Source organism: Salmo trutta, chromosome 4 (assembly GCF_901001165.1).
Source record: "Salmo trutta chromosome 4, fSalTru1.1, whole genome shotgun sequence".
Classification (NCBI taxonomy): Eukaryota; Metazoa; Chordata; class Actinopteri; order Salmoniformes; family Salmonidae; genus Salmo; species Salmo trutta.
In genome coordinates this window covers 1774604-1798798 of record NC_042960.1, presented here as the reverse complement: position 1 = coordinate 1798798, position 24195 = coordinate 1774604, and the positions used below count along the sequence as shown (strand labels likewise).

Below are 24195 nucleotides of genomic sequence, written 5' to 3'. Positions count from 1 at the left end.
AGTTCTAGGCCCTCTCCTATTCTCGCTATACACCAAGTCACTTGGCTCTGTCATATCCTCACATGGTCTCTCCTATCATTGCTACGCAGACGACACACAATTAATCTTCTCCTTTCCCCCTTCTGATAACCAGGTGGCGAATCGCATCTCTGCATGTCTGGCAGACATATCAGTGTGGATGACGGATCACCACCTCAAGCTGAACCTCGGCAAGACGGAGCTGCTCTTCCTCTCGGGGAAGGACTGCCCTTTCCATGATCTCGCCATCACGGTGGACAACTCCATTGTGTCCTCCTCCCAGAGTGCTAAGAGCCTCGGCGTGACCCTGGACAACACCCTGTCGTTCTCCGCTAACATCAAGGCGGTGACCCGATCCTGTAGGTTCATGCTATACAACATTCGCAGAGTACGACCCTGCCTTACACAGGAAGCGGCGCAGGTCCTAATCCAGGCACTTGTCATCTCCGGTCTGGATTACTGCAACTCCCTGTTGGCGGGGCTCCCTGCCCTTGCCATTAAACCCCTACAACTCATCCAGAACGCCGCAGCCCGTCTGGTGTTCAACCTTCCCAAGTTCTCTCACGTCACCCCGCTCCTCCGCACACTCCGCTGGCTTCCAGTTGAAACTCGCATCTGCTACAAGACCATGGTGCTTGCCTACGGAGCTGTGAGGGGAACGGCACCTCCGTACCTTCAGGCTCTGATCAGGCCCTACACCCAAACAAGGGCACTGCGTTCATCCACCTCTGGCCTGCTGGCCCCCCTACCGCTGCGGAAGCACAGTTCATGCTCAGCCCAGTCAAAACTGTTCGCTGCTCTGGCACCCCAATGGTGGAACAAGCTCCCTCACGATGCCAGGACAGCGGAGTCAATCACCACCTTCTGTAGACACCTGAAACCCCACCTCTTTAAGGAATACCTGGGATAGGATATAGTAATCCTTCTAACCCCCCCCCCCCCCCCCCCCCAAAAAAAAGATATAGATGTACTATTGTAAAGTGGTTGTTCCACTGGATATCATAAGGTGAATGCACCAATTTGTAAGTTGCTCTGGATAAGAGCGTCTGCTAAATGACGTAAATGTAAATGTTGGAGTCATTGCAGCTAAAGGTGGCACAACCAGTTTTTGAGTGTAAGGGGGCAATTTCTTTTTCACACAGGGGCATTGGATGTTGCATAACTTTGTTTATGAATTAAATGAAATAAGTACGTAATTGTTGTGTTATTTGTTCACTCAGGTTCCATTTTTTTTCCCCCCCTTTAATTAACTAGGAAGAGCTCATTGAGATTTGAAATCTCTTTTTGATGAGCGTCCTGGCCAAGAAAGGCAGCACCAAGTCATTACACAATTACAGACAGACAACATGAACAACTACAGGTAACTCTGCAGCCCTTTATCTAATATTAGGTTTTGGTTGAGGATCTGATAACATTCAGTATCAAAAATATGCAAAAAGTAGAGAAAATTAAATAGAGGGCAAATACTTTTTCACAGCATTGTATTACTCCCTGGGAAAAGTCATTAGTTACTGGTTATTGTGCTTTATATCACCCCAAAATGTTGGGCGTCCTCACTCAGTGTAAACAATGTCAACGTTACATTACATAGCCTATGCACCAGCTCAAGAAGCCTAATAATAACATCCCCAAAATCTACTACCAACACTCAGCTACAAGCTTCTTCGGCTCTCTGGGTCACAGCCTGTTCTCCTGAACGATTCGAATCAAGCATTGGTTGCTTGGATGAGTTAGGCCTACAGTCACCCTCAGCAGCAGTGGTCAGATCTCGGTAGGGGGAGTCTGTCGCTATGAGTTTTGTGTTGGTGCCATTACAAGTACTGGAGGAGATTGGAAGTTGTGTTTCTAGCAGTGGAGAGGTGTTTCACGCCTGGGCATAGTTTACATTTTACTGTTATTTTCTTTCCATTTTGTCCAACCAAATCAAAGTAATGGGAGTGCTTCCCCGCTGAGAAAGTCAAGGTTTTAGACACTTCTGCCATTTTTCATCTTCCTCACTAAAGCAGTTAGTTGTAGTGCATGTGTAAACAGGAACTTGGTGAGAGGATGAAACCAATTAGAATCTGGGGCGGGGGGATTTAAAATATTGTGCCAACAGAGAGGAAATAATCATCACAAATATTTATTTGGATCAGTAACTTTAATTGAAAGGGAATGATAACAAAGTACAGATGAACTATCTTTGATCAGTAACTATAATGTTATTACTCAAATTGGAACAGTGTTAAATTGCTCCTTACCGCAAAACTTTATATTACTGTAACACATTGCCCCGACGCTGTTCATTGTTGTTAAGGATATTTCTGCTTGATTGTAAATGATTAAATAATTATACCCTGAATTTAGAGATATGGTCTATCTAGCCTGTAGAATGAGTAACTAAAGGGTTAAGCATAAATCTCATGAGATTGACTAGGATAAGAGAGAAATTGGTGTCTGTGTGTTTAAGTAAACACCAAGAACTGTTAAACTGTGGTTGACCTGACGTAGCTTGAACCCTCAAGGTTTCCCTAATCTCAGAGTACTAAAAATGTCGGCAGGATAAGGATTTACGGTTTTGAGAGTTCTGGGGAAGAGGACAATTAACTCTTGATGTTAGTGTGTAATGTGTGTAAATGAGGAGCCTGGTATATAATGATGTCTCTGTACAATGGACTGCAGAACGTTCTCTGAATAAACTGTACAGACCTTTTGCAGAAAGCTGATTCCTTGTGTAATTATTCTTAACCCAGTGTCTTACAAATCTTGGGGATTAGTCAAAGCTTTTTGAATTATCATTGGGATTCAAAATTCACGTAACAGTTGTACATTGGTGGAGAGGAAGGATCAGTAATATACAATGAATATTAACATAATATAGATTATTATGTAGCCTGTATCTGATGCTCTGAGGAATGCAAAAAAACTGCTTCCCAGATAAATGTTTCCATCATTTCTCACCAGTTTGCAGTTCAGGATGCTCTTAGGTTCTCCAGTGCTCACTACTGTGTAGACTATTTCACAATCAGCTAATGTTCCTAATGGTGGGTTTGTCTTGACATTGGTGGCCTTGAATATCTCATAGGGGGGATTAAAACCTCACTCTCATCAACGATGGCAGAGTAGTTAGCCACATCTGCACAATAGCATGTATTGATCTTAGGCGTTCTGACACAATGTCTGATTTTGTTTCAAATGTTATTTGTCACATGGGTCGAATGTAAAAGGTGTAGTAGACCTTACAGTTAAATGCTTACTTGCATGCCTTAACCAACAATGCAGTTTTAAGAACAGAATAGAACAAAAAAAGTAAGAGATAAGAATAACAAATAACTAAATAGCAGCAGTAAATAACAATAGCGGGGCTATATACAGGGGGTACCGGTACAGAGTCAATGTGCGGGGGCACCGGTGTCAAGGTAATTGAGGTAATATGTACATGTAGGTAGAGTTATTAAAGTGACTATGCATAAATAATAACAGCGAGTAGCAACAGAGTAGAAGAGGGGGGAGGGCAATGCAAATAGTCTGGGTAGTCATTTGATTAGCTGTTCAGGAGTCTTATGGCTTGGGGGTAGAAGCTGTTTAGAAGCCTCTTGGACCTAGACTTGGCTCTCCAGTACCACTTGCTGTGGTAGGAGTCTTTGACAATTTTTAGGGTCTTCCTCTGACACCGGTCCTGGATGACAGGAAGCTTGGCCCCGGTGATGTACTGGGCTGTAGACACTACCCTCTGTGGTGCTTGTGGATGGAGGCCAAGCAGTTGCCATACCAGGTAGTGGTGCAACCCATCAGGGGGAATAGGTTTTGTCATGCCCTATTCACGACTGTCTTAGTGTGCTTGCACCATGTTAGATTGCTGGTGATGTGGACGCGAAGGAACTTGAAGCTCTCAACCTGCTCCACTACAGCCCCGTCGAGGATAATGGGGGCATGCTTGGTCCTCCTTTTCCTGTAGTCCACAATCATCTCCATTGTCTTGATAACGTTGAGGGAGAGGTTGTTGTCCTTGCACCACTCGGTCAGGTCTCTGACCTCCTCCCTATAGGCTGTCTCATCGTTGTCGGTGATCAGGCCTACCCCTGTTGTGTCATCAGCAAACTTAATGATGGTGTTGGAGTCGTGCCTGGCCGTGCAGTCATAAGTCAACAGGGAGTACAGGAGTGGACTGAACACGTACCCCTGAAGGGCCCCCGTGTTGAGGATCAGCGTGGCGGATGTGTTGTTACCTACCCTTACCACCTGGGGGCGGCCCGTCAGGAAGTCCAGGATCCAGTTGCTGAGGGAGGTGTTTAGTCCCAGGGTCCTTAGCTTAGTGATGAGCTTTGAGGACACTATGGTGTTGAATGCTGAGCTGTAGTCAATGAATAGCATTCTCACATAGTTGTTCCTTTTGTCCAGGTGTGAAATTGCAGTGTGGAGTGCAATAGAGATTGCATCATCTGTGGATCTGTTCGTGCGGTATGCAAATTTGAGTGGGTCTAGGGTTTCTTGGATAATGGTGTTGATGTGAGCCATGACCAGCCTTTCAAAGCATTTCATGGCTACAGACGTGAGTGCTATGGGTCGGTAGTCATTATGGCAGGTTACCTTAGTGTTCTTGGGCACAGGGACTATGGTGGTCTGCTTGAAACATGTTGGTTTTACAGACTCAGACAGGGAGAGGTTGAAAATGTCAGGGAAGACACGTCCTGGTAATCCGTCTGGCCCTGCGACCTTGTGAATGTTGACCTGTTTAATGGTCTTACATCAGCTGCGGAGAGTGTGATCACACAGTCGTCCAGAAGAGCTGATGCTCTCATGCATGTTTCAGTGTTACTTACCTCGAAGCGAGCGTAGATGTTATTTAGCTCGTGTGGTAGGCTCATGTCACAGGGCAGCTCTCGGCTGTGCTTCCCTTTGTAGTCTGTAATAGTTTGCAAGCCCTGCCACATCCGATGAGCATTGGAGTCGGTGTAATACGATTCGATCTTAGTCCTGTATTGAAGCTTTGCCTGTTTGATGGTTCATCGGAGGTCAAAGCAGGATTTCTTATAAGCTTCCGGGTTAGAGTCCCTCTCCTTGAATGTGGCAGCTCTACCCTTTAGCTCAGTGCAAATGTTGCCTGTAATCCATGGCTTCTGGTTGGGGTATGGTCGTACAGTCACTGTGGGGATGACGTCCTTGATGCACTTATTGATAAAGCTAGTGGTGCACTCCTCAATGCCAACAGAAGAATCCTAGAACATATTCCAGTCTGTGCTAGCAAAATAATCCTGTAGTTTAGCAATTTTTTTAACCTTTATTTAACTTGGCAAGTCAGTTAAGAACAAATTCTTATTTACAATGATGGCCCTGCCTTGTTCAGGGGCAGAACAACATATTTTACCTTGTCAGCTCGGGGATTGGATCTAGCAAGCTTTCGGTTACTGGCCCAATGCTCTAACCACTAGGCTACCTGCCACCCCAGACTACCCAGACTACTTGCATTGCCCTCCCACTTCTTCCCAGCATCTCCTTCATCTGACCACTTTTTTGTAGACCGAGTCACTGGTGCTTCCTGCTTAAATTTCTGCTTGTAAGCAGGAATCAGGAGGATATAATTATGGTCAGATTTGCCAAATGGAGGGCGAGGGAGAGCTTTGTACGCGTCTCTGTGTGTGGAGTAAAGGTGGTCTAGAATTTTTTTCCCTCTGGTTGCACATTTAACATGCTGTTTCAAAGTATGAATGGCAACAGTCAGATATAAGTGCTGTGAATGATACTGGAATGATGTTGTTCCACACCCAGACCTGCGTTCTCAAGCTTTTTTGTTGAAGTCCTGGTAGATGGAGGGTTCTTGATTTGTGTATGCGTATATAGTACAGTATAGTGTAGTGTAGAACATAGCCATGAACTGTTGTTCTGGCAGAGCACGTCCACCGTAATCTTTCCATTCATCCTCTGCAACCTCACCTCATTGTACATGTAGTCTCTGCAGCCATCATGTTTGTCATCAACTGAACTATGGGACATGTCCAGTGGGAAAGTCATGTTGTCCAGTGAATAAGGCTTCTGTAAAAGTAACATTTAGTTACAGGTACAATACATTACTTTCTAAGACCTACCAGTTCTCTGTGTACCACTTAAGAACAACATTTGTTTACTCCTATGTGCATTAGTTTGATGTATATTCTCTCATATCACATATACTCAGTAGATAGCAGAGGAACTTGAGCTTTTAATGATCATCTCAATCAGACATGGGTTTTGAGATATTTTATCTGTGCCTTATTTTTAGCTTGCCTGGCTTAATAAACCAAAATAAAGTCCCCAGAGTGCAAACCCGACCCATCTGGCACTCCAGGCAGACAAACAAACACTCAAATTATTTGAAAGGATTTTCCAAGTATTTAAACCCAGGTCTGATGTCAATATAGAGCATCAAACGATGAGGCTTCACATTTCTAATAATACATAATACTGTGTATATATATATATATATATATATATACTGTATATATCTCACCAGTCCAAAGTAAAGACCAAGGATCAACACCAAGATCACCACTGCCACAATAGCACAAGTTCTGATTATCCATGTTTCCCTCATATCTAAAGATGAGAAAGACATAGAAACTGTGACTGACGATATGGATACACAATCAAATAGCACTGACCGGATGTTCAACAGGTTTAAGGAACAAAATATCATAGTCCAACTGGCAACACTCAATTTTAAATTGATAAAAACTACAATTAAAAAAGTAAAACATTCCATTAATTTATTATGGATTTTATAATTTTTTTACTGAATTCTAAATTGATTATTTTCTAAAACTATATCAATCAGTATTTCTTTCAATAATAATGTTTTTATTTGTATCAGTACATTTGTTGCTACATGAACAAACAACCAACATCAACTGCTGTTGTTAACTGTTCCTTAACTTTGTTTAGTTGAACTCACCACATTCAATGTTAACAGATCTTATCTTCTATTGTTCTCTTCTATTGTGTTTGCAGACTGGTTGCCTTGCTCTACTTGATCAGTCAGACACTGAATAAACAAGTCATAACTAGGGAGTTTCCTGTCTGATTTTATTATTCAAATAAATTATAAATGAATGATAGACTGAGGCTTGAAGGCTTCAAATAATCTGTTACTCTTTAATTTCACGCAGATTCTTTGGTTACAAGCAGTGTGCAAACTAATGGGGGGGTGCCTCAGCGACAAGTGTGAGACATGGGCTCCCATAAATGCAACAAAGTCAAACTGTGGGGGGTCTCTAAATATTTATAATTTGACTGACAGCAAGATATATCAATCTTACTGGAGAAAGCATCCGAGCGAAACAGTGCCCCTCTGTCTCAGTAGACACTGAGTGTACAAAACATGTCCTCCACATTCTGAAATTGCAACCCCCCCCAGCTGGTATTGTAACTGCAATGTAACAGCTCATGTTTCATCCCCTCTCGACTGAGGAGAATGAATATGCTATAAGGTGGCAAGTATTACTATCTAACAGCAGTTGTTTGTATGGAAATGTTTTGTAGCCTTTGTTTTGTCCCTTTTCAGAAGTAAATTAACTTGGCAAGCTTTTGCCAGTTGATGTACCGTTAGAGAGAGAGCTGGCCAAAAGTTGGCTTAAAACATTAGCTATTATTTTTACCTCAATCCAACTACATCTGAATCAAACGATAAAACCATCGGCCAAACGACTGAAGATTGATATTCAAACCTTTTTTTCAGTGCATTGTGAGTTGTATTAGTCAGTATGGCAATGTAACTTCATTGATCTGTCAGTTTCTCTAGCTAATTCCCTACTTTTCACTCTGATACAGTCAGTAGTAAACAGCTCTAACATTACAGGCTTCACTGTCATGGTTCACAGTAGAGGTCTGCGCAGGACTGATTTCTTCATCCTGCTCCCGCCCACACCCACTGGCTTTCTGTCCACAGCAAGAACTGGTCCAAAACCCAACCGCAGTCCCGCAATGTTATTTTAGGTGTATGTGACGCAGCTCACTTGCCAGCCATGGTCCCAGCAATTGTGCACCCTATAGGCAATATCAAATGCTAAAAAATAACTTAAGAAATGGGTTAAATTACCAATGATTCTCACATGGCCCTTACATTGTATTACTGGGCTATATCAGCCAACATGCTAGATGTAGTTTGAAGAGAGCAGAGTTGGAGAGACTTTCACTTTCTCTTGCAATATTTTTAAAGCCTACCTTTTAGGAGTGTGAAGATTCCCAGCAGGGTCAGACAGCCAGAGAAGACCAGTCTATGGAGCTCAGGTGAATTTTGCAGTATTTTCAGTGAATAATACAAAGTTCCATCTTGAATTGATGGGTAGACCTACAGTAGCTTAATGACAACAGCTTAAACTTAAAGCTTCAGTCTGGGATCTTGGAATAATGGTAATTTCAATTATTGAACCATTTATTATTTTCTTGGATAATGTAATGTATAAATGTACTCCAATGTAATTATTTGTCATGCCTCATTTTAAGAGGATCAACTGGTGACAGGGGTCTCAGCAGGGTCAGGCAGCCGGGGAAGACAAGTCTGTGACAGAGGTGAGGTGAATTTTTGCAGATGCAACACTTCATTCTCTCTGTCCAGCAAACACTGGACAAGCCAGATGCTAATTTAAGGCAGTCTGACAAACCTCCAAAGTGGGTTTCCAAACTGTATCAAGGGTTGATAGAGGCTTTTCCCGATGACACAAAACATGTAAAACAAAAATGTGAGGAAGACCTAGGAGACGCTATTGATGATGATGATGAATGGATACAGACATGTATGAATGCCCAGTCATGTTCATATAATCAGACATAAATGACTGCAGTTTAAGACCATCCATAGAACATACTATATGCCAGTGAAACTGAATATCATGCACTCAGAAATTGTATTATTCTGTTGGAGGTGTAAAACACAAAAGGGGACATATTTGCATATGTTGTGGTCTTGTGAAGGCTGGCTAAATTCCGGCAGAGTGTGTTCTTTTATCTCACTTTCATAAGGTCTGGATGCTTTATATGGAATACTGTATGACTAAAGGAGTCTGTATTGAAAACATGCCCATGTCAGGGGAGATGCCTATTTAAGCAATCCGTAGCTGCTGGGCTGCTCAGTCCCGGCCCTGGGGGTCTGCTGTACTGTTATCACTTTGGACTTGGCCCAACACACCTGAAACCAATAATGAATGTTTCACTAAGATCCTAAAGCTGAGTGGGGTGTGTTGGGTTGGGGCCCTGCAGGGCCATGGACCCCTAGGGGCAGGACCGGGTGACCCAGCTATATTGTGTGCAAGTAAAAAGAGATCTACAGTACTATTAGGCCTATGATATGAATTATAGGGAGGTTGTACTGTTTCTGTGTGTTAATGTGTAGGTGTGTATGTGTGTTTTCATTGAACTTTTGATTTCGAAACCTTTCCCTTGAGACAAAAAACAAATATGGGAAGGAAACTGTGTTGGGGAGTTGAGTTATTGACTAGACTGGTGGGGGTCAGGCGTGTAGGCGGCTCGGGTTGGCTGGGCGGTCTGGCTGAAATTTGATATAGAGAATGTCTTAAAGCCAATCAAAAGTTAAGTCTGTACTTTATTTGTAAGAGTTGTTCATTTGTTAGGCTATTGGTTACAGGTGCAACACTTTATTGATTATTGAATTATCATGGCTCTAGTTCAGTCTTATCAATCACTTAACAAAACCATCAATAATGCCATAATGTTTCTGTTTGATCTTTTCCCCCTTTACGTCTGTAGTTGGTTTGAATGAAGATGGCAAAGAATGCAGTGTGGACAGTCTTCCTGTTGACCTTTGGTGTTACCATAGGGATGGCAAAGTTATATTCATTCAAGCAATACCTCTCTGTCCATTCTAGCAGCAGGCTACACAGAGAATGGATAAGTGAAACAGCTCGAGTCGCACCAAATGGAATATAACATTTGCTGATGAAGTTCAGAATGACACAATTTCATGTGTAGGAAATCTAAAGACATGCATCATGAAACTGAGAGCGTTTCAGTTTCTAAAATGACGTATTTGGGTGTTTTTGGAGCATGTTTTGTTACTGCACAACGAGGATGAGGATGTGATTCGCTGGTTGGGATAAGTAAAAAAAAAATGTCTGTATCCTTTTATAGTATGCCATCAAAAATAGAGATTTGGTTGTAAAAAAGTTAACTTCTCCTTTAAACTGGAGTATATCCAGGCTATCTATGCTTACAGTTCAAGTCAGCCCGAAATATACAAAGATTTTAACAAAGCAGTCCGGACCAATAGGAAAGTCTACAAGTCCTCCGTCAAGTTCCACTCCCTGCATTTCCTGCTGGCTGAAGCTATTCTCCTCCTGAAACAAAACCCAGATCAACAGGATTGTTACACCACATACAGAAGAACCAACATGGAGTTTGCAGGTGAAGTGAACAAGGAAATCCATTTTGGCTTATTTTCCTCCAGCTCTTTGAGATAAAGACATGTTTTGGCTCAAGTCCTACCCAGGGATGGAAGAAAAGGAGAAGGAGGTGTTAATTCTGCCCTATGAGGTCCATTCATTTCTACTTAACTCTTTCTTTCCCCTCTTTTGACCACTCACAAGGCAGGCAATACCCTTGACCCCACCCTTTCCCAGTCCCACTCACAAGGCAGGCAATACACTTGACCCCACCCTTTCCCAGTCCCACTCACAAGGCAGGCAATACACTTGACCTCCCCTTTACTAGAGTCTGTTCTCCTACTAATCTCACTGTAACCCCCTCCAGGTCTCTGATCACTACTTTCTTTCCTTTTCTGTCTCCCTTTCCTCCATGCCTAACCCCAACCAGATGGTCATGTGCCGTCACAATTCTCTCTCTCTCTCTCTCTCTCTCTCTCTCTCTCTCTCTCTCTCTCTCTCTCTCTCTCTCTCTCTCTCTCTCTCTCTCTCTCTCTCTCTCTCTCTCTCTCTCTCTCTCTCTCTCTCTCTCTCTCTCTCTCTCTCTCTCTCTCTCTCTCTCTCTCTCTCTCTCTCTCTCTCTCTATCATATCTCCCTTCTGCGAAATACTTCTACCGCATGTCTCCTGATTCTGCCTCTTTGACCCGACACTCCTCCCTTTCCGCATCCTATGATTTACACTGTCCCTTTTCCTCCCCTCCTGCTCCGTGACTGAGTGACTCCTTGAGAGCTTACAGAACAGGGCTGCGGGCAGCTGAGCAAAAATGAAGGAAACGTCACTTCCGGAGGACCTATCATCCTTTCACTCCCTCCTCTCTACCTTCTCTTCTTTATCCGATGCCACGTTTTATCACTCTAAATGTGAAGTTTCTGCCTCTAAACCTAGGAAACTCTTTTCCACGCCCTCCCTCCTCCATCTCTGAGGAGGACTTTGTCAACCACTTTTAAAAGAAGGTTAACGACATCCGCTCCTCATTCACTCAGCCCATTGAGTCCACTGGCCCCACTCACACAGAACTACCCTATGCCTTGACTCATTTCTCCCCTTACTCTCCAGATGAAATCATGTGACTAGTGCGGTCTGGCCGCCCGACAACCTGCCCACCTGACCCCATCCCCTCCTACCCGCTCCAGCCCATATCAGGAGACCTTCTCCCATTCCTCACGTCCCTCATCAACTCATCCCTGACCACTGGCTGCATCCCCTCTGACTTCAAAATGGCCAGAGTCGCTCCCCTCCTCAGGAAAACAACACTCGACCCCTCTGTCATCTAAAACGATGATATTTATTCCCGAAACACTTGAGCGTACTGTCTCTGACCAACTCTCTCACTATCTTTCTCTGAATAATCTTCTTGACCCTAACCAGTCAGGCTTTAAGATGGTTCACTCAACTGAGACTGCTCTTCTCTGTGTCACGGAGGCTCTCCGCTCTGCCAAAGCTGACTCTCTCTCCTCTGTTCTCATCCTCCTAGATCTATCTATTGCCTTTGACACTGTGGACCATCAGATCCTCCTCTCCACCCTCTCAGGGCTGGGCGTCTAAGTCTCTGCACACTCTTGAACTGCTTCAACCAGGTGGAATGGAGAGGATCTGTGTCAGCACCACGTACTCTCACTACTGCTGTCTCCCAGAGCTCGGTTCTAGGTTAAAATGTGTTAGAGCAGGGCTGGAACAAAAGCCTGCATACACAGTAGCTCTCCAGAGGAGGGTTGTCCACCTCTGGTGTAAAAGGATACAAAACAGTAGTTCTCCAGGAGGAGGGTTGTCCACCTCTGGTGTAAAAGGATACAAAACAGTAGTTCTCCAGGAGGAGGGTTGTCCGCCTCTGGTGTAAAAGGATACAAAACAGTAGTTCTCCAGGAGGAGGGTTGTCCACCTCTGGTGTAAAAGGATACAAAACAGTAGTTCTCCAGGAGGAGGGTTGTCCACCTCTGGTGTAAAAGGATACAAAACAGTAGTTCTCCAGGAGGAGGGTTGTCCGCCTCTGGTGTAAAAGGATACAAAACAGTAGTTCTCCAGGAGGAGGGTTGTCCACTTTTGGTGTAAAAGGATACAAAACAGTAGTTATCCAGGAGGAGGGTTGTCCACCTCTGGTGTAAAAGGCTACAAACAAACTCTCCTCTTCTTCACTTGGAGTTAGTGTGCTCATTTTTACAGGTTTGCACTGTGGGAAGCAATGTAAACCCTGTCTCAGAGACACGTATGGAATAGAACATACCTTTGCATGAACTTCAGGTGTCTTTAAGATGCTGTATCTGTCTACAAGGCAGTCACAGCCTCTCCTCAGTGCTTCTGACAAATGACACTTCTATAGAGTACCTGTCACACAAAAACAGACACACACACACACACACACCCCCACACAGGCAGGAAACACCACATGGCTTCTGAGAATTGTTTGTTCATACTTCTTTCATACTGAACTGTGTGTGAACATGACTAACAACAGAAACACCACTGCTGATACTGAGAAAGGGTATGCGTGTGTGTGTGCAAGCGTGCTTGCGTGCGTATTAGTACCGAAAGACCCTTAAACCTCATCATCTTTCCCCTCTATTCAGGAACCAATAGCCAATACACCACTAATCAATCAATTGATTGATCAATCATTTGATCAATCAACCAATCAATTAATCAACTATCAGGGAATAAGGAAAACAGCACTAAGGCAAACCTTGAGGTCCCTAGTGTAAAATTCGAAGCCAATCAAGGACGGCAGAGGCGGGGCCCCACCTGCTATGAGAATCAGCTGGTGATGGGTGACATGCCTTTGGGTCAATCAGGGCGGGACGCTATGTGATGAGATGTCCAGAATTCACTTAATGGAAGTAAGTGTATTGCCAGGTACCACTTGTTGACGTATTTCTCGGTTGGTCTCTACCCAGTTCTTCTTGTCCTTTCTGATTTCCCTCTTTTGGAGGGGGGGGGGGGGCTTATCATTTGTTGTAATCTATTGTTTAATTTTGCTGCACAAAGCAAGACAGTACAGTAAATATCCCCCCCCCCCCCACCAATCGGTAGTCTCCAGTATCATTTTATTGGACAATTCAACTTGTGTCATGTTATATTACATCTTAATCAGTGGCCCATGTAATGTTATAACTTCAGACTGTCTAAATGTAGTACAGTGAAAGTGAAAACTAAAAGGATGAGACATACTGTAGTCAAGATCAATGATTTTCTTTATTCGTTTTGCCACAAGCTGCAGAAGGCATATAAGTGTTTTAAAGTCTCCTATGGAGTCTGATACACAGGTTAATACAAAAATCTTAATATTCACTATTTCAGACAGTCAGGATTAGGTTTTTATGTAACATCCACCAATAAACCAATTAAAGTTAAAACAAAAGCTTTAGACACTGAAAATACATTTTTTGGCTTCATTTACTTTAAGAAAGATAAGCAGCATAGCTGTTAGTTTTAAATCCGCTTTAGGGACAATGACTCAATATCAACACAGATTTTCTTAATGAATTGTTGTTTTGTTAAAAATTTTGCAATTCAGTTTACTCAGTGTGTTGATACTCTTTAGTTTGTACACAACATCACACCAAAGGTTTCTATCATTTTCTTTCTTCAGCACATCAGTAACTTTGAACACTTCATACGGTGGAATCAACACCTCCTTTTCATGATTCCCCAACACTGGGAAGGACTTCAGCTCAGCGCCAAAACACGTTGTTATCTCAAAGCAAGACTTGTCTCCAAATATTTTACTAATTTCCTTGTCGAGAGAGCTGGAGGCAAAGAAGCCGAATCTGATTACTTTGTTAACTTTACCATCAAACTCCATGTTGGTTCTCCGGTATGTGGTGTGACAGTTCTTTTGTTTTAGTTTCAGGATGCGAATGGCATCAGTCAGCAGGAAATGCAGGGAGTGGAACTGGAAGGAGGTTGTGTACTCTGTTTTATTGGTCCGGACAGCTTGGTTGAACGCTGGGTATATCTTAGGTTGACCTCCTGTGTAAGCACAGATAGCTTTGATGTGATTGTAACTAAGTTTCTCTTTTTTATTGTTGTCTGATCTGTACTTTTTTGAGGCACAATTTTGTGCGTTTGCCCAGGCTTGTTCGAAGATCCCTCCTGTATTGATTTCATTTCGAAGATATTCCTTCACCTTTCTGCCCATTTTTTTATTGCAGCCTTCATACATGTCGTCAACAGAGTCAGAGACCATGTCTAAGGGTATGCGAGAATTGAGACCAGTCTGACGGAGATGAACCTTCAAGGAAAATGGAGGGGAATAACAGGCAATAAGTGTAAAAACAGATGAATATTTTGTAAATAGTTAAATTAATTGAAATTATCATTCTCTCTGCTCTCTTTCTAAATTTCATTAATTCAAATGTAATACGTTTTAATGGCATGAATAACGAGGTCAATGTTGCCAAAGCAAAGTGATACACACAATTATAAACAACAGTGAAAACAATAAAAGTAGTAGCTATGATACTATGCACAATACCAGTTAAAAGTTTGGACACGTACACATTCAAGGTTTTTTCTTTATTTGTACTATTTTCTACATTGTAGAATTGTAGTGAAGACATCCAAACTATGAAATAACACATATGGAATCACGTAGTAACCAAAAAAGTGATTAAAAAAGTGTTAAACAAAATATATTTTAGATTTGAGATTTTTCAAACTTGCCACCCTTTGCCTTGATGACAGCTTTATACACTCTTTCGGGCATTCTCTCAACCAGCTTCATGAGGTAGTCATCTGGAATTGTCACGTCCTGACCAGCAGATGGAGCTATTGTATTAGTTTTGGGGTCAGGACGTGGCAGTTTTGTGTGTGTGAATGTTTGTGTTGGTGTTTGGGACTTCCAATTGAAGGCAGGTGTGATGAGTTGCCTTTGATTGGGAATCCTATATAGGTGTGTGTGTTTTTCTTTGGGGTTGTGGGTAGTTGTTCTTGCACTGCGTTTTTGTATGCCTGCAAGACTGTTCCTGTCGTGTGTATTGTTTTTCCAGTGGATGCTTTACTCCTTTTTTTAAAATTAAAATATGAGCATCCATATTCCCGCTGCAGTTTGGTCTATTCAACACGGCTCTTTTTGTGACAGGAATGCATTGTTGTGTTCGTTTCATGTTAATTCATTCTGTGTTCCCGGTCCAAAATGACCGCCCATTATAGCTTATTATTCATCCATAATAATACATATATTATCACCTAATGTTGTGTTAGATCTTAAGTTCTTGTGAACATTACAAGTTTTGAACTTCTATTTGCTACTTAGGGCCTGTAGGGCTCATTGACCTGAGCTCATACAACTTGTTTTTGAGGGGGAAAAGCATAATGTATGGATTATTTTGACTATAACAAATACTCAGATGAAACACGTTGTGCTATTTATCACAGACTACTTTTTGTCAAAGTTTAACAAGGACTCTCTCCTCTTCACCAGTGTCATGATCAAAGATATGATCAAGAGCCTCACATACAGTATATCATTTGGTCATTGTGCTGCCACAGAATGAATTGTGAGCAAGGCCTCAAAAAAGCTTTATATACCAGAGCTGTGACAAAAGTTCTATATATTATTGAAACAATGTTGCGATTGTTTGTGACAATGCCAACAGGTGTGGTTCCCGTGGGGGATAGATTCTATTGGGGAAAGGTTCCCATGGGGGTTGCCGTGGAAGCCAAGAAGGGGAGTGAGGTGTGTGTGTGTGTGTGTGTGTTTGTGTGTGTTCAAACCCACATGCATGTGGGGGTCTGGGAGAGGGAGTGTGTCCATCTGATGAATGGGGATGTCCCTGAACTCTATTTTATACACTAATTGTAGTCGCACCCATTCATTTCTAATGACCGATAATTTTTGACCGGGAACATCACAGGTGTGTAAAAGTTAAATGAAACACCCAAAATGTAATGAAAATCATCAAAATGTATTTTGTGTGTTCAGATGACCTGTGCGGACAAAGTCATGGAACCTTATGATAATCAGATTAAATTAACTACATTTTTCAGAGAGAACTTGTAAATCGGTCCAATTCGACCGGAACACAGCAAGAGGGTTAACAGGCGTGCCCTGTTAAAAGTTAATTTGTGGAATTTCTTTCCTTCTTAATGTGTTTGAGCCAATCAGTTGTGTTGTGACAACGTAGGGGTGGCATACGGAAGATAGCCCTATTTGGTAAAATACCAAATCCATATTATGTCAAGAACAGCTCAAATAAGCAAAGGGAAATGACAGTCCATCATTGCTTTATTAAGACATGAAGGTGAGTCAATCTGGAAAATTTCAAGTGCAGTCGCAAAAACCATCAAGTGCTATGATGAAACTGGCTCTCATGAGGACCGCAACAGGAAAGGAATACCCAGAGTTACTTCTGCTGCCTGCTGCAGAGGATAAGTTCATTAGAGTTACCAGCCTCAGAAATTGCAGCTCAAATAAATGCTGAGTTCAGATGCATCTCAACATCAACTGTTCAGAGGAGAATGCATGAATCAGGCCTTCATGGTCAAATTGCTGCAAAGAAACCACTACTAAAGGACACCAATAATAAGAAGAGACTTGCTTGGACAAAGAAACACGAGCAATTGACATTAGACTGGTGGAAATCTGTCCTTTGGTCTGATGAGTCCAAATTTGAGATTTTTGGTTTGGTTGCAACCACCGTGTCTTTGTGAGACGCAGAGTAGGTGAACGGAAGATCTCTGCATGTGTGGTATCCACCGTTAAGCATGGAGGAGGAGGTATGATGGTGTGGGGGTGCTTTGCTGGTGACACTGTCTGTGATTTATTTAGAATTCAAGGCACACTTAACCTGCATGGCTACCACAGCATTCTGCAGCGATACTCCATCCCATCTGGTTTGTTTTACAACGGGACAATGAGCAGCCAACAAGTGCTCAGTTTATGTCAGAATTCCTTCAAGACTGTTGGAAAAGCATTCCTCATGAAGTTGGTTTAGAGAATGCCAAGAGTGTGCAAAGCTGTCATCAAGACAAATGGTGGCTACTTTAATTTCTTAAGGCTAGGGGGCAGTATTCGGAAGTTCGGCGAGCTGGCGTGCCCAAAGTAAAATGCCTGTTACTCAGGCCCAGAAGCTAGGATATGCATATAATGGTATATTTGGAAAGAAAACACTCTGAAGTTTCCAAAACTGTTAAAATAATGTCTGTGAGTATAACAGAACTGATATGGCAGGCAAAAATCCGATCTCACCACTCATTATAATGACTGTCTATGGGAAAGTAAAAGATTGCAGTTCCTAGGGCTTCCACTAGAAGTCAACAGTCTGTAGAAAGAGTTTCAGGATTGTTTTTTTTTTAAATTAGCTAGAATTTGTAGTTTTTCTAAGTGGCTCCCATTTTGGCTGTAGTCTTGTGGCGCTTGTGAATGAGAGTGCGCACTTCGATATTTATCTCTGGTAAAAAACATACTATTCTCCATCTTAAATTTGATCATTTATTTACATATTAGGGTACCTGAGGATTGTTTAGAAACGTTGTTTGACTTGTTTGGACGAAGTTTATTGGTATCTTTTGGGATTCATTTGTATGCATTTTGAACGAGGGAAACCGGTGGATTACTGAATCAAGCGCACCAATTATACTGACTTTTTTGGGATATAAAGAAGGACTTTATTGAACAAAACAACAATTTGTGATGTAGCTGAGACCCTTGAGATTGCAAACAGAGGAAGATATTCGAAGGCAAGTGATTTATTTTATCGCTATTTCTGACGCCTCTGCTTGTTTGGGGAATGTTTGTAATGCTTTTGTACGCGGGGCGCTGTCCTCAGATAATCGTATGGTATGCTTTCACCATAAAGCCTTTTTGAAATCTGACAAAGCTGCTGGATTAACAAGAAGTTAAGATTTTAAATTATGTAGGACACTTGTATGTTCATGAATGTTTAATATTACAAATGTAGTATTTTGAATATCGCACTCTGCAATTTCACCAGATGTTGGCTTGCGTCCCACCTAGCGCAAAGAGGCACTTTAAAGAATCTCATGGCTTAAAAATCCTTCTTTAACCTCTTATGGCTGAAATCCCGTTAACGCGATCGATTTGACAACATCCGGTGAAATGGCAGAGCGCCCAACTCCCCAAAAATTATTACAAATATTTAACTTTCATACATTCACAAGTGCAATACACCAAATTAAAGCTGAACTTCTCGTTATTCTAGCCACCGTGTCAGATTTCAACAAGGCTTTACGGCGAAAGCAAACCACGCTATAATCGGAGGATAGCACCCCATCAAACAAATACTGACAATCATATTTCATCCCGCCAGGCGCGACACAAAACTCAGAAATAACATATAATTCATGCCTTACCTTTGACGAGCTTCTTATGTTGGCACTCCAATATGACCCATAAACATCACAAATGGTCCTTTTGTTCGATTAATTCCATCGTTATATATCCAAAATGTCCAGTTATTTGGCGCGTTTGATCCAGAAAAACACCGGTTCCAACTTTAACAATATCACTACAAAATCTCTCATACGTTACCTGTAATCTTTGTCCAAGCACTTCAAACAACTTTCCTAATACAACTTTATGTCTTTTTTAACGTAAATAATTGATACAATTTAAGACGGGATAAACTGCGTTCAATACCGGAGGAAAACAAGTGGAGAGTGCTTTTCAGGTCGAGGCCTCTATCAAAAAGTACACTTCCCTCGAGCCTCATTCTGAACAGGGCTACTTCTTCATTACACAAAGGAAAAACATCAACCAATTTCTAAAGACTGTTGACATCCGGTGGAAGCGATAGGAACTGCAAGCCACTGCCTTAGAATTCTAGAATCTCAATGAAATCCCATTGACGAGAGAGTGACCTAAAAAAAAAAATTCCTGGATGGTTTGTCCTCGGGGTTTTGCCTGCCAAATAAGTTCTGTTATACTCACAGACATCATTCAAACAGTTTTAGAAACTTCAGAGTGTTTTCTATCCAAATCTACTAATAATATGCATATCTTAGCTTCTGGGCCAGAGTAGCAGGCAGTTTACTCTGGGCACGTCAGTCATCCAAGCTACTCAATACTGCCACCCATCCATAAGAAGTTAACCTGTCTCCTCCCCTTCATCTACACTGATTGATGTGACATCTACAGTATATGAGATCATAGCTTTCACCTGGATTCACCTGGTCAATATGTCATAGAAAGCGCTCTTAATGTTTTGTATACTCAGTGTCCACTGAGACAGAGGGGCGCTGTTTTATTTAAATGCTTTCTCCGGTAAGATTGACGTATCTTGCTGTCAGTCAAATTATAAATATTTAGAGACCCTCCCAAAATTTGACTTTAGGGGAGCTCATGTCTCACGCTATCATTCATTTACAATTTCTTTTAATAATAAAACCAGCCAGGAAACTCCTTAGTTATGACTTGTTTATTCAATGTCAGACTGATCAACTATAAGCAGAGCAAAGAGTGTGCAAAGCTGTCATCAAGGCAAAGGGTGGCTAATTTGAAGAACTTAAAATATACAATACATTTGTCACGCCCTGACCTTAGAGATTCTTTTTATGTCTCTATTTTGGTTTGGTCAGGGCTTGAGTTGGGGTGGGCATTCTATGTTCACCTTTCTAGGTTTTGTATTTCTTTGTTTCGGCCGGGTATGGCTCTCAATCAGGGGCAGCTGTCTATCGTTGTCTCTGATTGGGAGCCATACTTAGGCAGCCTGTTTTCCTTTGGGTTTTGTGGGTGGTTAATTTCTGTTTAGTGTTTTGTTATACCTGACAGAACTGTTTGGCTGTCATTTTCTTGTTTTGTTCAAAGTGTCTCGATTACAATTAAATATGAGCACTCAACACGCTGCGCCTTGGTCTACTCCTTCAGACAGCCGTTACAACATTTTGATTTGCTTAACACTCGTTTTTGGTTACTCCATGATTCCATATGTGTTATTTCATAGTTTTGATGTCTTCACTATTATTCTATAATGTAGAAAATAGTAACAATAAAGAAACTCTTGAATGAGTAGGTGTGTCCAGACTTTTGACTGGTACTGTACACACATATATATACAGTGGGGGGAAAAAGTATTTGATCCCCTGCTGATTATGTGCGTTTGCCCACTGACAAAGAAAGGATCAGTCTATAATTTTAATGGTAGGTTTATTTGAACAGTGAGAGACAGAATAATAACAAAACAATCTTTGCATTTTAATGAGGGAAATAAGTGTTTGACCCCCTCTCAATCAGAAAGATTTCTGGCTCCCAGGTGTCTTTTATACAGGTAACGAGCTGAGATTAGGAGCATACTCTTAAAGGGAGTGCTCCTAACCACAGCTTGTTACCTGTATAAAAGACACCTGTCCACAGAAGCAATCAATCAATCAGATTCCAAACTCTCCACCATGGCCAAGACCAAAGAGCTCTCCAACGATGTCAGGGACAAGATTGTAGACCTACACAAGGCTGGAATGGGCTACAAGACCATCGCCAAGCAGCTTGGTGAGAAGGTGACAACATTTGGTGCGATAATTCGCAAATGGAAGAAATACAAAAGAACTGTCAATCTCCCTCAGCCTGGGGCTCCATGCAAGATCTCACCTCGTGGAGTTGCAATGATCATGAGAACGGTGAGGAATCAGCCCAGAACTACACGGGAGGATCTTGTCAATGATATCAAGGCAGCTGGGACCATAGTCACCAAGAAAACAATTGGTAACACACTACGCCGTGAAGGACTGAAATCCTGCAGCGCCCGCAATATCCCCCTGCTCAAGAATACATATACATGCCCGTCTGAAGTTTGCCAATGAACATCTGAATGACTCAGAGGACAACTGGGTGAAAGTGTTGTGGTCAGATGAGACCAAAATGGAGCTCTTTGACGTCAACTCAACTCGCCATGTTTGGAGGAGGAGGAATGCTGCCTATGACCCCAAGAACACCATCTCCACCGTCAAACATGGAGGTGGAAACATTATGCTTTGGGGGTGTTTTTCTGCTAAGGGGACAGGACAACTTCACCGCATCAAAGGGACGATGGACGGGGCCATGTACCGTCAAATCTTGGGTGAGAACCTCCTTCCCTCAGCCAGGGCATTGAAAATGGGTCGTGGATGGGTATTCCAGCATGACAATGACCCAAAACACACGGCCAAGGAAACAAAGGAGGTACTCAAGAAGAAGCACATTAAGGTCCTGGAGTGGCCTAGCCAGTCTCCAGACCTTAATCCCATAGAAAATCTGTGGAGGGAGCTGAAGGTTCGAGTTGCCAAACGCCAACCTCGAAACCTTAATGACTTGGAGAAGATCTGCAAAGAGGAGTGGGACAAAATCCCTCCTGAGATGTGTGCAAACCTGGTGGCCAACTACAAGAAATGTCTGACCTCTGTGATTGCCAACAAGGGTTTTGCCACCAAGTACTAAGTCATGTTTTGCAGAGGGGTCAAATACTTATTTCCCTCATTAAAATGCAAATCATTTTATAACATTTTTGACATGTGTTTTTCTGGATTTTTTGCTGTTAAATAAACCTACTATTAAAATTATAGACTGATCATTTCTTTGTAAGTGTGCAAACGTACAAAATCAGCAGGGGATCAAATACTCCCCCCCCCCACTGTATATATACTGCTCAAAAAAATAAAGGGAACACTTAAACAACACATGCTAGATCTGAATGAAAGAAATAATCTTATTAAATACTTTTTTCTTTACGTAGTTGAATGTGCTGACAACAAAATCACACAAAAATAATCAATGGAAATCCAATTTATCAACCCATGGAGGTCTGGATTTGGAGTCACACTCAAAATGAAAGTGGAAAACCACACTACAGGCTGATCCAACTTTGATGTAATGTCCTTAAAACAAGTGAAAATGAGGCTCAGTAGTGTGTGTGGCCTCCACGTGCCTGTATGATCTCCCTACAACGCCTGGGCATGCTCCTGATGAGGTGGCGGATGGTCTCCTGAGGGATCTCCTCCCAGACCTGGACTAAAGCATCCTGGACAGTCTGTGGTGCAACGTGGCGTTGGTGGATGGAGCGAGACATGATGTCCCAGATGTGCTCAATTGGATTCAAGTCTGGGGAATGGGCGGGCCAGTCCATAGCATCAATGCCTTCCTCTTGCAGGAACTGCTGACACACTCCAGCCACATGAGGTCTAGCATTGTCTTGCATTAGGAGGAACCCAGGGCCAACCGCACCAGCATATGGTCTCACAAGGGGTCTGAGGATCTCATCTCGGTACCTAATGGCAGTCAGGCTACCTCTGGCGAGCACATGGAGGGCTGTGCGGCCCCTCAAAGAAATGCCACCCCACACCATGACTGACCCACCGCCAAACCGGTTATGCTGGAGGATGTTGCAGGCAGCAGAATGTTCTCCACGGCGTCTCCAGACTCTGTCACGTCTGTCACGTGCTCAGTGTGAACCTGCTTTCATCTGTGAAGATCACAGGGCGCCAGTGGCGAATTTGCCAATCTTGGTGTTCTCTGGCAAATGCCAAACGTCCTGCACGGTGTTGGGCTGTAAGCACAACCCCCACCTGTGGATGTCGGGCCCTCATAACACCCTCATGGAGTCTGTTTCTGACCGTTTGAGCAGACACATGCACATTTGTGGCCTGCTGGAGGTCATTTTGCAGGGCTCTGGCAGTGCTTCTCCTGCTCCTCCTTGCACAAAGGCGGAGGTAGCGGTCCTGCGGTCCTACTCCTTTATTGGGGGTGTCTTGCTAATTGCCTATAATTTCCACCTGTTGTCTATTCCATTTGCACAACAGCATGCGAAATTTATTGTCAATCAGTGTTGCTTCCTAAGTGGACAGTTTGATTTCACAGAAGTGTGATTGACTTGGAGTTACATTGTGTTGTTTAAGTGTTCCCTTTATTTTTTTGAGCAGTGTATATATATATATATATATATATATATATATATATATATATATATATATATATATATATCAAATAGAAAAAAAAACAAATACATATATATTACAAAAATGTAATTCAAAAAGAAAATACTTTAATACCGCTCTCTCAATTCAATTTCACTTTAAGGGCTTTATTGGCATGGGAAACATATGTTAACATTGCCAATGCAAGTGAAGTAGATGATAAACAAAAGTTGAATAAACAATAAAAATGAAAGGAAACATTACACTCACAAAAATTCCAAAAGAATAAAGACATTTCAAATGTCATATTACGTGCAAATATTTCTCTCTCTCTCTCTCAAAATAGTGTTGTATCTTACCATTTTGGAGTCTACACCCAAAGTCCAAGCCTGGATGAAATACAGCACAGCAAAGGTTAGGATCTTGTGTCTTGCCATGATGTCAACATATATTGGTCCAATGGCAAAATGTAATGGAGATGAGTTGCCTTTTAAGATACAGAAACAGCATTCAAATGTTCAGCTATCAGAGAGCCTTGTCATACCACTGTTCTTGAGGTTACTTTCACAGTCCCTCCTCTCTTGCTAGGAATAGGCACAATAGGCACAAGTACCCATCAAACCACAAACACCAGTGCACGCACACACACACACACACAGACACACATAGCCAAGCGGTTAAGAGCGTTGGTCCAGTAATCGAAAAGTTGCTGGTTTGAATCCAATAGCTGGCAAGGTGGAAAAATCTGCCATTCTCCCCGGCTGCCGAGGACGTCGATTAAGGTAGCCCCCTGAACATCTCTGATTCAGAAGGGTTGGGTTAAATGTGTAAGATACATTTCGGTTGAATGCATTCAGTTGTGCAACTGACTAGGTATCCCATTTCCCTTCACATACTCACACACATTCAGTATGGTGCCTAGTTTGTACAAAATCCTGCAGTACCTGCGGCAC

General features: G+C 42.3%; 1 protein-coding gene across 1 annotated transcript; it reads right to left on the bottom strand.

Moving 5' to 3' along the window:
• Positions 1 to 13574: 13574 nt before the first annotated feature.
• LOC115190629 (ecto-ADP-ribosyltransferase 5-like) lies at positions 13575 to 23751 on the bottom strand. Its single transcript, XM_029748809.1, has 2 exons — positions 23602 to 23751; positions 13575 to 14633 (listed from the first exon to the last, which is right to left on the bottom strand). The coding sequence occupies exons 1-2, from the start codon at positions 23677 to 23679 to the stop codon at positions 13878 to 13880; spliced, it is 834 nt and encodes a 277-aa protein (XP_029604669.1). The 5' UTR covers positions 23680 to 23751; the 3' UTR covers positions 13575 to 13877.
• Positions 23752 to 24195: the final 444 nt, after the last annotated feature.